At 39.2% G+C, this 12,462-nt stretch overlaps 1 protein-coding gene across 3 annotated transcripts in view; it reads right to left on the bottom strand.

Moving 5' to 3' along the window:
* CDKL5 (cyclin dependent kinase like 5) overlaps window positions 1-12,462 on the bottom strand; it is a 188,129-nt gene that overhangs the window by 42,641 nt on the left and 133,026 nt on the right. For all 3 annotated transcript variants that reach the window (XM_059679845.1, XM_059679844.1, XM_059679843.1), the window contains 4 exons: window positions 9,834-9,985; window positions 5,496-6,462; window positions 1,426-1,527; window positions 1,077-1,182 (listed from right to left, as the gene is read on the bottom strand). In XM_059679845.1, the coding sequence (XP_059535828.1) occupies window positions 1,077-1,182; window positions 1,426-1,527; window positions 5,496-6,462; window positions 9,834-9,985 (1,327 nt within the window). The remainder of the gene's footprint in view (window positions 1-1,076; window positions 1,183-1,425; window positions 1,528-5,495; window positions 6,463-9,833; window positions 9,986-12,462) is intronic.

Consider the following 12,462-nt stretch of genomic DNA (forward strand, 5'->3'; position numbering starts at 1 on the left):
CCTAAATCCATACAGGCCCCCAAAGCATCTGTTTTAGATTCTATTAAACATTGAAGTGCATTTTAAGGCTGTGCAAGATTTTAAAATTTTCTTTAAGTCAATCAACAAATATTAATGAAACTTCCAGGCAGTATGCTAGTCAATGAGGGTGAAAGAGGAAAAGATAAAGAGCTGCACAATCTTTCGAGAGAGAAATGCAGGCAAAGAAGCAGTACCATGTGGTCTGTGTCATGTTAGAGCCCTAAACAAGGAATCATGGGTGGAAGAGGGGAGGAAACACTTTGGGTGGGCAGGGAAGACATCACACTGCAAAGAACCTCACAGGAGAATCTTAAAAGGGACAGAAACAAGCTATCCAAGCAGTGGGAGGAGTGAGTTTCAGGCCAGAGGAGGGTGTGGCATGCGTGAGTACCACAGGCTGGTCACCAGAAAGGAAGAGGAGCAGCTAGAAAGGATAGCAGAGCCAGGGAATGGGAAGTATGAAATGCCATCCTAGGGAATTCAGATTTTGTCTTGATGCCAATGGGAAGCTGGCAGAAGACTCTCAGAAGGTGAGAGATAGAGGAATGTGGATGAGGTGGTGGGGGAAATGGGTTGCCTTGTTCTATTTTTCTTCCTGTAGCATTTATTACCTTTATTGCTCTATATAATTATTACATTTAGTGCTGCTCTCTTCCCATGAGGATGTGAGGTTGAAGACCTTCAACAGTCATGTTCACTGCCATGTTCTAAACTAGAAAAATGCCAGGCATACAGGTGACATCAGTATGTATTTTATCACTGAATTAAATCAATGAATGGTGTGGTCAGAACACAGCTTCAGAAGGATCATTCCAGTGACTGTTTTGATGGTGACCTTGGAAATAGGAAGATTAATCAAAGAACCCAAGTCAGAAGCCCTGAGGACCTCAAATTGGACAGCGGGACCTGATGCTGGGAGAAGCATTGGAAGGTGACAGCGCAGGTGAATCACACTGACCTGAAGCCAGGGCAGTGAAATGTAGGGGAAGGTATGGGCTGCAGGTATAGTGAGGGACAGAGAGAGGACCCTTTTGGGAGTCAGGGGCCAGGCTTACCTCGGTAGAAGCTGCCAACTCTCCTTGGAACAGGATCATTGTACAGATGTCTATTTTCTTTGGGGGCAGTGCCATCATCAGAGTGGGGGTCATGATATGCTCCACCCTGAGAGAGGAAACAGGTTTATATAAGGTAAAAGGCCTGTGAACTTCGAATAGCACTCCAGGATCTTTTAAAGAGAAAATTGAGAATTATGGCATGAGGAAAACTACTTTATAAGTCAGTTCAAATTATCTGTGAGAGACTGGGCATGGATACATTTTAAAAGATAGGCTGTAATGATGCTGAATGACCAATCTTTACCAACAGACATTATCATATAAGGTAGCAACTCTGGAGAATTCAGACCTCAGATTTCTGCCGCGTGTGGAATGCAGAGTTGCCTTCTCTGGAGGGTTCTTTAACGGAAGATCTTGCCACAGTCATCTCTGGAGGGAGCTGTTCCCCGGGCTGGAAGTCAAATTGAAAAGGATTAGTAAGAGCCCTTATAAATTATGAAAATCACCTAAATTGCCATGGGCTTTATTTGGTATAACCAGTACCTAAACTGACTAAAAGAAAAAATGTAGTTGGCTAAAACATAAATTGTCCTGTAAAAGAGTCATCTGATGAATGTAAAATAAGTCAAATAACTGTCACACAGATGGAAAGTGAAATTCTCATTAAAGTTAAGGAGAGCAGGGAATGAATTATTCTGAAAATAGTTCAATTAATTATTAAAAACAAAGAAAATGATCTTCCTAATATCTAGATGGCCATGGGTCTGTTCAGCACTCTAATTAGATATTCTATTACTTAATTCAACAATTCTCTAGCAGATTTTAGGCTGAGTTCTCTAAAAAGTACTGTGCAGATCCAAAATTATTTTTCATGAAGAATTTATATGGCATATGCAGATGAAAACTAAAGTTATTTGGATATATCAAGGAATAGAATCAATACTCTTAATAATTTCTGTCTTAAATTTCTCTAACTACAGTAGTTTATGTACTTAAGTTCTCTTCTGAATCTTCTCTAGGATAGCAGGACTTATATCTCATATATTTCCTTAACCATAATTATAACACTGCTCATCTCAGGAGACACTACCTATTTCTCTCAAGGATGTGATTCACAAGCTAAGAGCAGCATTGGTCCACAGTGGTGTTCAATGAGGGGAAAAGCAGCATTTTCTACTCTCAGAAAAAAAGATTAAGGAACAAAATTACCAAGCCATTAAGAGGAGTTAGCTGCATTGTGTATTATCATGAGCCTTATGTGATGTATCAAAAACATTTAAAATTTAAAATCTGAGTCTCTCTTTTTCCTCTTCACTCCCCAAATGTACTATGAATGGATTCTTAGCAGGAAATCATCCAATATAGCCATTCTTCTTTCTACTTTATGACAAGATCTCATATGAATGCTACCACCTGTAGTGTTTACAAAGGCATCTAAAAAAAAGTATTTTAGAGAACAAATGATTTACATCTAACCTAAACTCTTAAATGACAGTGCCAGTCCAGTCCCCATACTCTTGAACATAGCCACAACATTTTGTAAGGGAGTGATTCCCCTCATTTATCCAAAGATTTAGTTATTGTCAAGCTGTCTGCCATCTCTGTGCCTTTAAAGTTGTACTGCCTTGTAGGTTGGCACAGTACATCCTGAACTGGACCTAACATTCAGTAACAGTTGGATCTGTGCTTAGCCCACAGTAACTATTTATAATTATCTTATTTTCACCATGTTCAAAGTATTTTTTTCTGGAACTCTCAAAAAGCCAGTCCACTTTCCAAGTTCAAGCTTCTTGTTTTTCTTACTACTTCTCTGTTTACACTATGCTTAGTGCTAGCATGTTTTACCTGGGTTTGACCTTAATGTCTATGGGTATCTACCAGGCTCTAGAGATCTTTGTAGGCCCTACAGCAGGGGTGGGCAAACTTTTTGACTCGAGGGCCACAATGGGTTCTTAAACTGGACTGGAGGGCCGGAACAAAAGCATGGATGGAGTGTTTGTGTGAACTAATATAAATTCAAAGTAAACATCATTACATAAAAGGGCACGGTCTTTTTTTTTTTTTAGTTTTATTCATTTCAAACGGGCCGGACAGGCCGTAGTTTGCCCACGGCTGCCCTAGAGGTTCTCTCCTTTCTAGAGGGATTCCTTGGGGACTCCTACCACTGCTCTGACTCCAATCATGACATCTCTTGCTCCTCCTCTCACCTGGGTACCAGACGGTCATTCCAAGCTCGTGGAGAACACTTCTGCCTAGAGACCCAGGGTCACTTTGACCTCAAGATGTCAGCATGAAACAGTAAAAAGAGTGCCGGCTAGGGACCTGGACATTGCCTCATGATCCCAGCTCTGCTTTGAATTAGTAAACTTGGACAACCCAGTAAACATTTAGGAGCCTCAGCATGCTCACTGTGAAATGAAGGGGTTGAATTCAATGGTTTCAAAAGTCCTCTCTTCTACTCTGAAAAGGAGCTCCTAGAAAAGCAACTCTGAAGGCTTTCCTTTTCCTCTGTTTTGTCCTTCAATTCACAAGTCCCCTTGTTTCTACTTCTGAGGAGTCTTTGAGACACACTATTCTCTGTTTTTCCCATTGGCATTGACAGTCCAGAACATTCTCTGCTCACCTCATGGTTACATTATTGCAAAAACCAACCTAAATCTTTCATTTCCATTCCAGCAAGGTGGAACATGTTATCCCCACAGCACACTATGCTATTTAATGTCTCTCTTATTCTCCTCTTCCTTGTCCTTTTCCACCTTCCCTTCTAGCAACTTTCCTGATGTTGACTCCATTGTCTTCCCCTAGTTAAGTCCCAGAAGTCTCTGCTTAGATCACACCTCCCCCGGGGGCCTCCCACAAGCCCCTGCCTGACTGAGCGGCTCCTTGGCCCCTATAACACACACATCTCTCTCACAGTGCAGGCACACACCCAAACATTATTATAATAAGCTATAGTTGTCAAGTGTGCAACCCTCACACTCTAAAAGGGCAGGGACCACATCTTTTTCATCTTTCTAATTAGAGCCAATCATGGTGCCTAGCTCAATGAATGCCTAACACATCTTCATTCTCTCTACAAACCTCTCTACACCCTAGCTCACAGCAAGACCTTTAGTTGCCCCTAAAGTCATTTCTGACTGCTCCTGCTCACAATACTCTCTCCCTGTTCTCAATTCCTCTTTATAGCCAGTGCCATAGGAATGTGGTTCCTAATTAGTCCATTGTTATATATAATTTAATCTTCCCTGAGACAAAATAAGTTTCTCAAGAACCCTAGCTCAGACTCTTCTGAGTGCCTGGAATACCCAGCACAGAGAAGGTGTTCCATGCCTAAACAATAGCCCCCACCATCACAGAAGCAGCAACAACTAAAATTTGTTCAACACTTACTCTGTGCTGAGCACTGGGCATGGTGCTTTATACACTGTCTTTAATCCTCACAACAATACTCAGATGAGGAATCTGAGGCACAGAGAGGTTGTATCACTTTTCCAAAATCACAGTTTGAAGCACATTGTAGAACTGGGATAATAAACCCAGGTCTGCGGGGCTTCCCAGTTGAGCTCTTACCTACAGACTGTGCCTGTGACTGTGACTGCTGGTTACTGCCAATTATCTTGCTAAGCCTCCCATGACATTTTCCATCCATATTTTCTGGAATTCTTACATATACCTATTTGCATAGTTTCTAAAAGGGGAGGACTTTCCCTACATGAAACTCTTCCCCTTCTGACATTGGCTTTTCTCCACTTTCATTTCTTTGATGCAGGTGAATGTTTAATATCACAAAAATATAATAAAAATAAAATCACTCCAAACTGTGTTCTGTTGCAAGAATGCTGCTGCTTTTAAACAGGTATCAGTTCTAGAGTGTGAAGATCAACAAGATGGAGGAAGTATTATGCTAAAAGCATTGCCTTGAGATTTAAAAACAATCCAAAGACCAACTATTAACACTTATCCTGGCCTGATGTTAAATTTCTCTATGATTCTACATAAATTTCAAACTTTTCAATTTGGTTAAGATATTGAATAAGGTCTTAGCAAAAGTGGTTTGGAGCCATTAGAGAAAAATTCCCACAAGTTCTTAATGAATTTTGAGAAAATTAAAAACTAACCCATATAGCCAATGAATTCTATAATAAATCAAAATAGGATGCTCTAAACAAAATATGCCAGAAAGGAACACTTAAGAAAACAGATTTCTGAAACCAAGCTTTGAGTTCTGAGTACTCAACAATTGGGTTAAATAATTGAATTCTTTTTAACAGATTAGTTCTTCAAGTATTGCTTCCCTAATGCATCCTTTCAAGCAAGTACAGACTTTTGCAATAGGGAAAATTGCAGACTGACCCTATTTACCCCTGCACCACCTTCCCATGGTGAACCAACAGACCAGGTCACGGCCCTCAGCTGTACCTGGGGTGATAAGAGCTGCAGACTGTTGGCTCTGGCTGCCATCCCTTGCCCTATGCTCAAGCTTCCGTCCAAGCCTTTGGCTCTCACTTTGTCCCGGGTCACATACATGGAATGTCTATGTGGACGCTGTTGGGAGGAGAAGGGGCTGGTGTAGCCCAGTCCATAAGAAAAGGATTCATGAGGTGCAGACAGTGAATGAGAATGGCTGCTGTCCACGTGGTCTGGTAGCTTCAATTCGTCCATCGTTTTTGAATGCCTGGCTGTGGTTCGGCGTGAGTCCAGAGTGCCCTCACTTCGGTTATTTCTTCCAGAGGGGCTGAGCAAAGTTCTTGTATCGCTGTGCCTGGTGGGGGTTGGGCTTGTTGGAGAGTTCAAGTCCAAGCAGCTGGATGGGAAATACCTATTGGTGTTGGACTCTGCAATTTGGGCTCTGGATTCGGAAAGGTTGCTCACAGACTTGGAGTCACTCAATGCCCCGTGGCTTTTGGTCTTGGTCCGGTAGGAAGGACTTCTAGAAGACTGGGGAATGGTGTCAATGTAGCTGTGTCGACTCTGCTTTTCACTGGGCTGCAGTGTTCCAGCTTTGCTCTGAGAGCTTTCCATAAATGAGTGCCGGTTCTGCTGTGATCTGGTGTTTGACTTGAGGTACTTTGTGCCCGGGCCTTCTGAAGGCTTTGGGTCAATATTGAAATCAAACTCAGACTTTGACTTGGTTTCTTTTGGGCTGAGAAGGTGTGTTAAGTTGTTGTTGGTAAGATCTTTGCTGGTGGACCCAGGCTGGCTGCTTGCTTGATAGGTTTTGGTGTGCATGGGGCTAAGAGTAGCTCCAGCAAGGTTTCCATTGAGGAAGCTTTCGCTGGCGGGTAGACCTTCTTCAGCCCGGGGCAGACCCACACTTAGGTTCTGGATGTCCTTGCTATTAGATCTGTGATGAGACTGCAAAGCAGTACTTTTGGTGGCTTGATTTCTATATTAAAAACAACCCAAAATGAGTGTATCAGTTTTCCTCAATAGCAGACACACAAAAAGTATCATAAAAAAAGAACAAACACTTAAAACACCTCAAAGTTTAAAAACATTAATTCTCAAACTAGAGTCAACAAATAATAAGTAACCATAAGAAGTAAGTGCCTTAGATCAAATCATTCTGCAAGCACCAGTCCTGATTAAATGATTTGGACATCCTTAAAAGTTAATGATTTGGACATCCTTAAAAGCTCAGCTAACTTGCTGCCAATATAGTTTCTGATAATCTGGGAAAGCCTGCTTTTGTTGTGTTGCTGCTCACATGAGTGTTGGTTACAGAATGCCTGCTAGGACGAAGGGAGTTGAGCTATAGATAAACCCTTTATGACTCTTTTTGTATGCTTAAATGTCAGAAGGCAACATTTACACTTAAAGGTCATTGTGTTCCTTGAACTTCGTTTTTATTTGCCAAACTCACAGCCTGCCTCAGAGGCACATACTCACAATATATACACAGACACCAGTGTCTCTTTTGTCCTTAGTCTGTATCATCAAAGAATGAGAATTCTAGCAATGTACTCAATAAGAGAAAATGACACTCTAAACAGAAATGTAAACTGTCTAGTGAGGTCTGTAGGAAAACACAATGATCAATGTTTATGCTTCAGTGAAGTGGCAATACTTGGGGTACACCAGATATTTCCTTGTAGACTCAACAGTAATGTATCTCAAACTGGATCTCAGGGATCTAAAGAATTCATTTCTCTCCAAAAGACACAATTTATTCTCTTCTTCATTTCACACGTCATTATTGCAAACTGACTGAGGCCTTCTTTAGGATTTAAAGCTTCATTTCCTACTTGGTTTAAAATACAAAACATAAATCTAGAGGAAAACTTTGTCCTCTATTTGAAAGCTGAAACTAACATCACAACCAGGTCATTTTGTCCTATTGTAATTATTTAAAGGATCACATTGTACTTTGAGATAGGTAAGAATGTTTTTAAGTGAAAAAGAATACCCTTTTCCTGCATTTAAAAAATTCTGCTGCAAATATTGTTATTGCTAATGATGGTTTCATTTGGGAGAGTTCTGTTCCCATCACACACTAATTGGAAAGAAAGTCATATCTCCCTCCGCGCCGCCCCCCCACCCATGGAATGGTAATCTGTGAAACAATGTCTTCCCATTTTCCCTGAGAACCCACTTGCTCAGGCATCAAAGGTAAGGGTCCTTTTCCTCTCCGCCTACCTTTCAGAGTATTAAAAAGTATCTGATATCAAGCAAGCCTGTACTAGTGTGGAAGGCCCCATCTCCTAAATGCACACTCACTAATCTCTCACAGTTGGGTCATAAGAATTGCAGCACTAAGTAAAATCACTTATCTAAAAGTTAACTAAATGGCAAATCCCAGACCTAGAAAGATGTTACAAAAAAAAGGAAAGTTTAGCCTGGCTGGTATGGCTCAGTGGTTGTGCGTCAAACTATGAACCAGAAGGTCACAGTTCGATTCCTGGTCAGGGCACATGCCTGGGTTGCAAGCTCCATCCCCAGTGTGGGGTGTGTAGAAGGCAACCAATCAATTATTCTCCCTCATCATTGATATTTCTATATCCCTCTTCCTTACTCTCTGAAATCAATTAAAAAAATTTTTTTAAAAAGTTTCACTTTCCATTAAATGATGTCAACAGAGTCTATCTAGGTCAATAAGGGACAGCCCCCCAGAGTCGTTAGTTATCTCAATTACTAGAATATCTTAGCAATTTTTCAAAACCCCAATGATGATAGTCAAACAGTCTCACCTATAAATACATATGACTGAGTGTGTTGGTTATTTTCCATTTGCCCAACCCCCAATCCATTCTACTCCTGGGTCTCAGGAGTTCAATGCTGTAGACTGCATCACCCAAGCTCCATTGCCCTCTAACTCCCTGTTGGGCTTAGCAGTGCAAGGGGCTGGGGGCTATCTTCCCTGCTCTTCCAGACATCAGCACCCTGACTCAGATCACATCTGTGTCCCTCTGTATTACAGCTCCCACGGGACAGCTCCTTCTGTCCGGTTCCCCTGGGCTACCATAACTCTATTTCCTCCCCTTTCTCCTTCAGGTCTACAAAGAATAATAGCAGGGATAACACATGCAGACACTGTGAAAAGTCCAAAGCTCCAGCCAGGGAAGAATAGAGAAAAGTGAAGAAGGCTGCTAGAGTTTTGAAAATCTTGGAAATACTGTTCTCAATGTGGAGCACAAACCTACACATGAATTTGAACAGAATTTGAACCTGCTCCCAGGCCTTCAAACAAACAAAAAATAGGTAAGAATGGTTTATAAGATGTGAGGGAAACAATACCAAAACCAATCATTTTAAAGATAGTGAACAGCTGTAAAAAAGACAAGAACCCCCAAAACAAAAATAAAAACAGTCACACTAATGCAATGAAGCAGCAAAATACAGGGCAAAATGGTTACTGACAATTTATGGATGCACTCACAGATCTAAAAAGTACCAGATCTTGAGCTTTCAAAATTCCATTATATTAAGAATATGGAGAGAAAATTGGGGGGGGGGGAATAAGAGAAACTTATATTCAAAAAATTTCATATTAAGAATTATTATTTTCTATTTCTCTTCTTATAGTAGACTAGAGGTCAAGTGCAGCATGGATTCGTGCACCAGTGGAGTCCCTCAGCCTGGTCTGTGCCCTCTCGCAATCTGGGACCCCTTGGGGGATGTCGGAAAGTTTTCCCGCTCCCAGAAATAGAGGTTTTTTGTTTGTTTTTAAGATTATGCTGAAAAATTACATTTTAAAAAACACCAATTTTAAAAAACACTATATTCCAAACTGACTTTACTGTTTCCATATTCTTATTCTTATGAAAAATAACTTCTCAAATCAATAGTTAAAAGTCAAGAGCAACAAAACACAAAACCCTTTTATAGAGCCAGACCTACTGGGTTCAGTTGCAAAGATTGTCCTCAGTACCCTCCCACCCATCTGCGTTTGGTATCCTCTTCTCCCTCCAGAAATCCTCTTGCTCTAACCTACCCTTCTTCCCCAGGTATCACTTCCTGGGTCCCATTTATACAAAATCTTCTAGTTCATGAGGCTAGAATCATCCTTAGCTAACCCATGCTACCTTTCCCAGGAAATGCATAGGTTTCCATAATATACTTGTTAAAGATAAGAAAGTCTTTAAGACCTACATGACTCTTAAATTGTGGTTCTGAATCATGTAATAAGCATAAGGAAGATATTTTTGAATAAAGAGGGCTTTCCTTCTTTTCTCTAATCGCATCATTTAAGCACCCACCTCCTCCACCTACTTGTAAGACCAACACTGCATCTGTATTTCCTTAAAAGGGAATATTTACCTATTAGACAAAGTGCTGCTTTCCACATGGTAAGGTTTTCTTTTTGCTGACCTTGAAGGGGAACGATCCAAAAGTCTCTGGGTTTGAAACGCAGGGTGATTCAAACACTGTTCTGTCAAGTATCTTTCAGCTGGGTCCAACTTCAGTAAATTCTTAGGAAATAAAGTTAGGATGGGAAAGAACATTACAACATCAAATTTAAACTGTCTTAAAAAGCTTATTTTCTTATAGAAGAAATGCATGGTCATTGCAGAATATTTAGCAAATACAGTTTAGCGTCCCCCCCAAATTTTAAAGGACTATGTAAATCACCCATAATCTTACCATTGCTGTCCTCTGGGGATATGCCCTTTCAGCCCCTCTTTGAATATCACATATAATATTTTCTTTTACAAAATCTGGCTCACATTATACACTTAAGTTTTGTATCCTGTACTTCTCAATTATTAGTCAAAAACATTATTTATACCACCATAACATTTTAAATATTTTTGGAATAAGTATATAGTCATATGAAAGAATACACATTCCTCATCTTTCTCCTGTCCCCCTCTGGAGGCAGCCCATGCTACCAGTTTCTTGTACATCTGTACATATCTCCATTTGTTCTGTACATATCTCTATCTGCTCCTTTTATTTACCCATATAGAAGCATACACACAATGGTCTGCTCTTAGTTTTCTTTCACTGGACATTAGATTCTCTGAGATCATTTCATATCAGTAAAGAGTTGTAACTCTATGGATGTACCTTAGGTTGTTTTTAGCAATTCCCTAATAATAAACATTTTGGTTGTTTCCCTTCTTTTATTATTATGAACAATGTTGCAACAAAAAAACTTTACAACATGTTTTTCTATATATAAGTTTGTGGTATGAATATACCATGATTTATTTAACCAATCTCCTACTGTTGGACATTTAAATGGCTGTCACTTTTCACTATTATAATTAATACAGTGGTGAACACCTGAAATTTTTGTATACATCCAGGATCCCTTTCACAGGATAAACTCCTAGAGATGGAACTAGTAGGTATGCTAACTTTTAAAGATTATTCTCTGTGTTGCCAAATTACCCCCTAGGAAGTTTGTCTCAAATTATACTCCTCTCAGAAATTGAGTCTACCAATTTCCTGGCACTTTCATCAACAACAGGCATTATCATTCTTTTTAGTGCTTGTAAATTATATATTTTAATAATGGCATCTCACAGTTGTTTTAATTCATACCTTTGATGACTAGTGAGGTTGAATATCTTTGTTCACTGGTTACTTATCTTCCTTCTTTTCTTATTTTTCTATCTGTGTATCTATTCTAATTTATTTCTAAGTGTTCTTTATTCATTAAGGTACTAACCGTTTTACATTGCACAAATTATATTCTTTTACAACGAAAAGGTTTTCTTCTCATAATATTTATCTTATTAGTAATTGGACAGGATTTTAAAAGGTGACTCATTATTAAAACTAATTGGTTTTATTGACGAATTAAATATATAAAGAAACACAACCTGGGGGGGGGTAGGGGAGGCCAGGGGAAGGTCAAGGGGGAAAGAAAAGGAGACATATGTACTACTCTTTATAATACTTTAAGCAATAAAACAAAATTTTAAAATAAGGAACAATCTACATAACCTAATACAACTCAATAGAGCACACTTAACTTTTCTCTTTGAGTGACAGGGATTCTCCTTCAGAGAGAGGAAGAAGGGTAAAATTCCAGTATTTCCAAATCCATCTTTAGATCACTTTCATTGGTTAGCCAAGAGTAATCCCTTTGTGATCCACTGTTGAACACTGATAGTAAACCTAGATTGGCTCCCAATAAGCCAGAATTCAATTTTAGACAACCACTTTCAACCTAGCATCACAGAGAATTTGAAATTCGATCCTTTCATATACTAACACATTCACTTTGCGTCAGAATCTGGAAACCTAAGCCGCTGCTTACATGCAAATGGATTTACATTCATGTTGACTCAGATACAACTCTAAAATTACCTCAATTCTTTCTTCTTCCTTATTAGAAAACAAAAACTGTGGAGGTGTATAAAATGATTTCTCACTGGCAGTTAAAACAGTTAAAGTCAAAATGATTTCAACTGCATGATACTAGTTAAAACAAAGGAAAGTCAGCCTCTGAGTCGTATTTTAAATTAGATGTACACGTGAACTTTCAGAAGCCAAATATCTACTAGCATTACGGTGCTATTTTAATTTAAAATTAGCAACTGTAGAAATTACTACACATACATGCACAGAACTATTTTTATGTTTATGAATATAGCTGTTAATTTTCAAATTACTTGGAAGGATGAGATCATTATGAGGAAAGAATAGAACAGCATAATTTTTAAAAAACTAAAATAGAACTCATATAATTATTACAGTTTTCTTTAAGTTATTAGGGGCTTGGATTAATTCTGGAGATTTTTAGTCCCACTAAAATGGCTGACATGTATAAACAGATGCAGAATGAGACGGCCATTTTAGGTACTTATAAATGGATTAAAGTATCAAATCTGCTTTAGGGAAATGGCATAGAGAATACATTTCTTCATGAAAAGGTAAATGGTACTATTTATTTTTTCAAATTCATTGTAAAAGATAACTAAAAGACAAAAGGAAT

This window comes from Myotis daubentonii, chromosome X (genome assembly GCF_963259705.1).
Source record: "Myotis daubentonii chromosome X, mMyoDau2.1, whole genome shotgun sequence".
NCBI classification, from domain to species: domain Eukaryota; kingdom Metazoa; phylum Chordata; class Mammalia; order Chiroptera; family Vespertilionidae; genus Myotis; species Myotis daubentonii.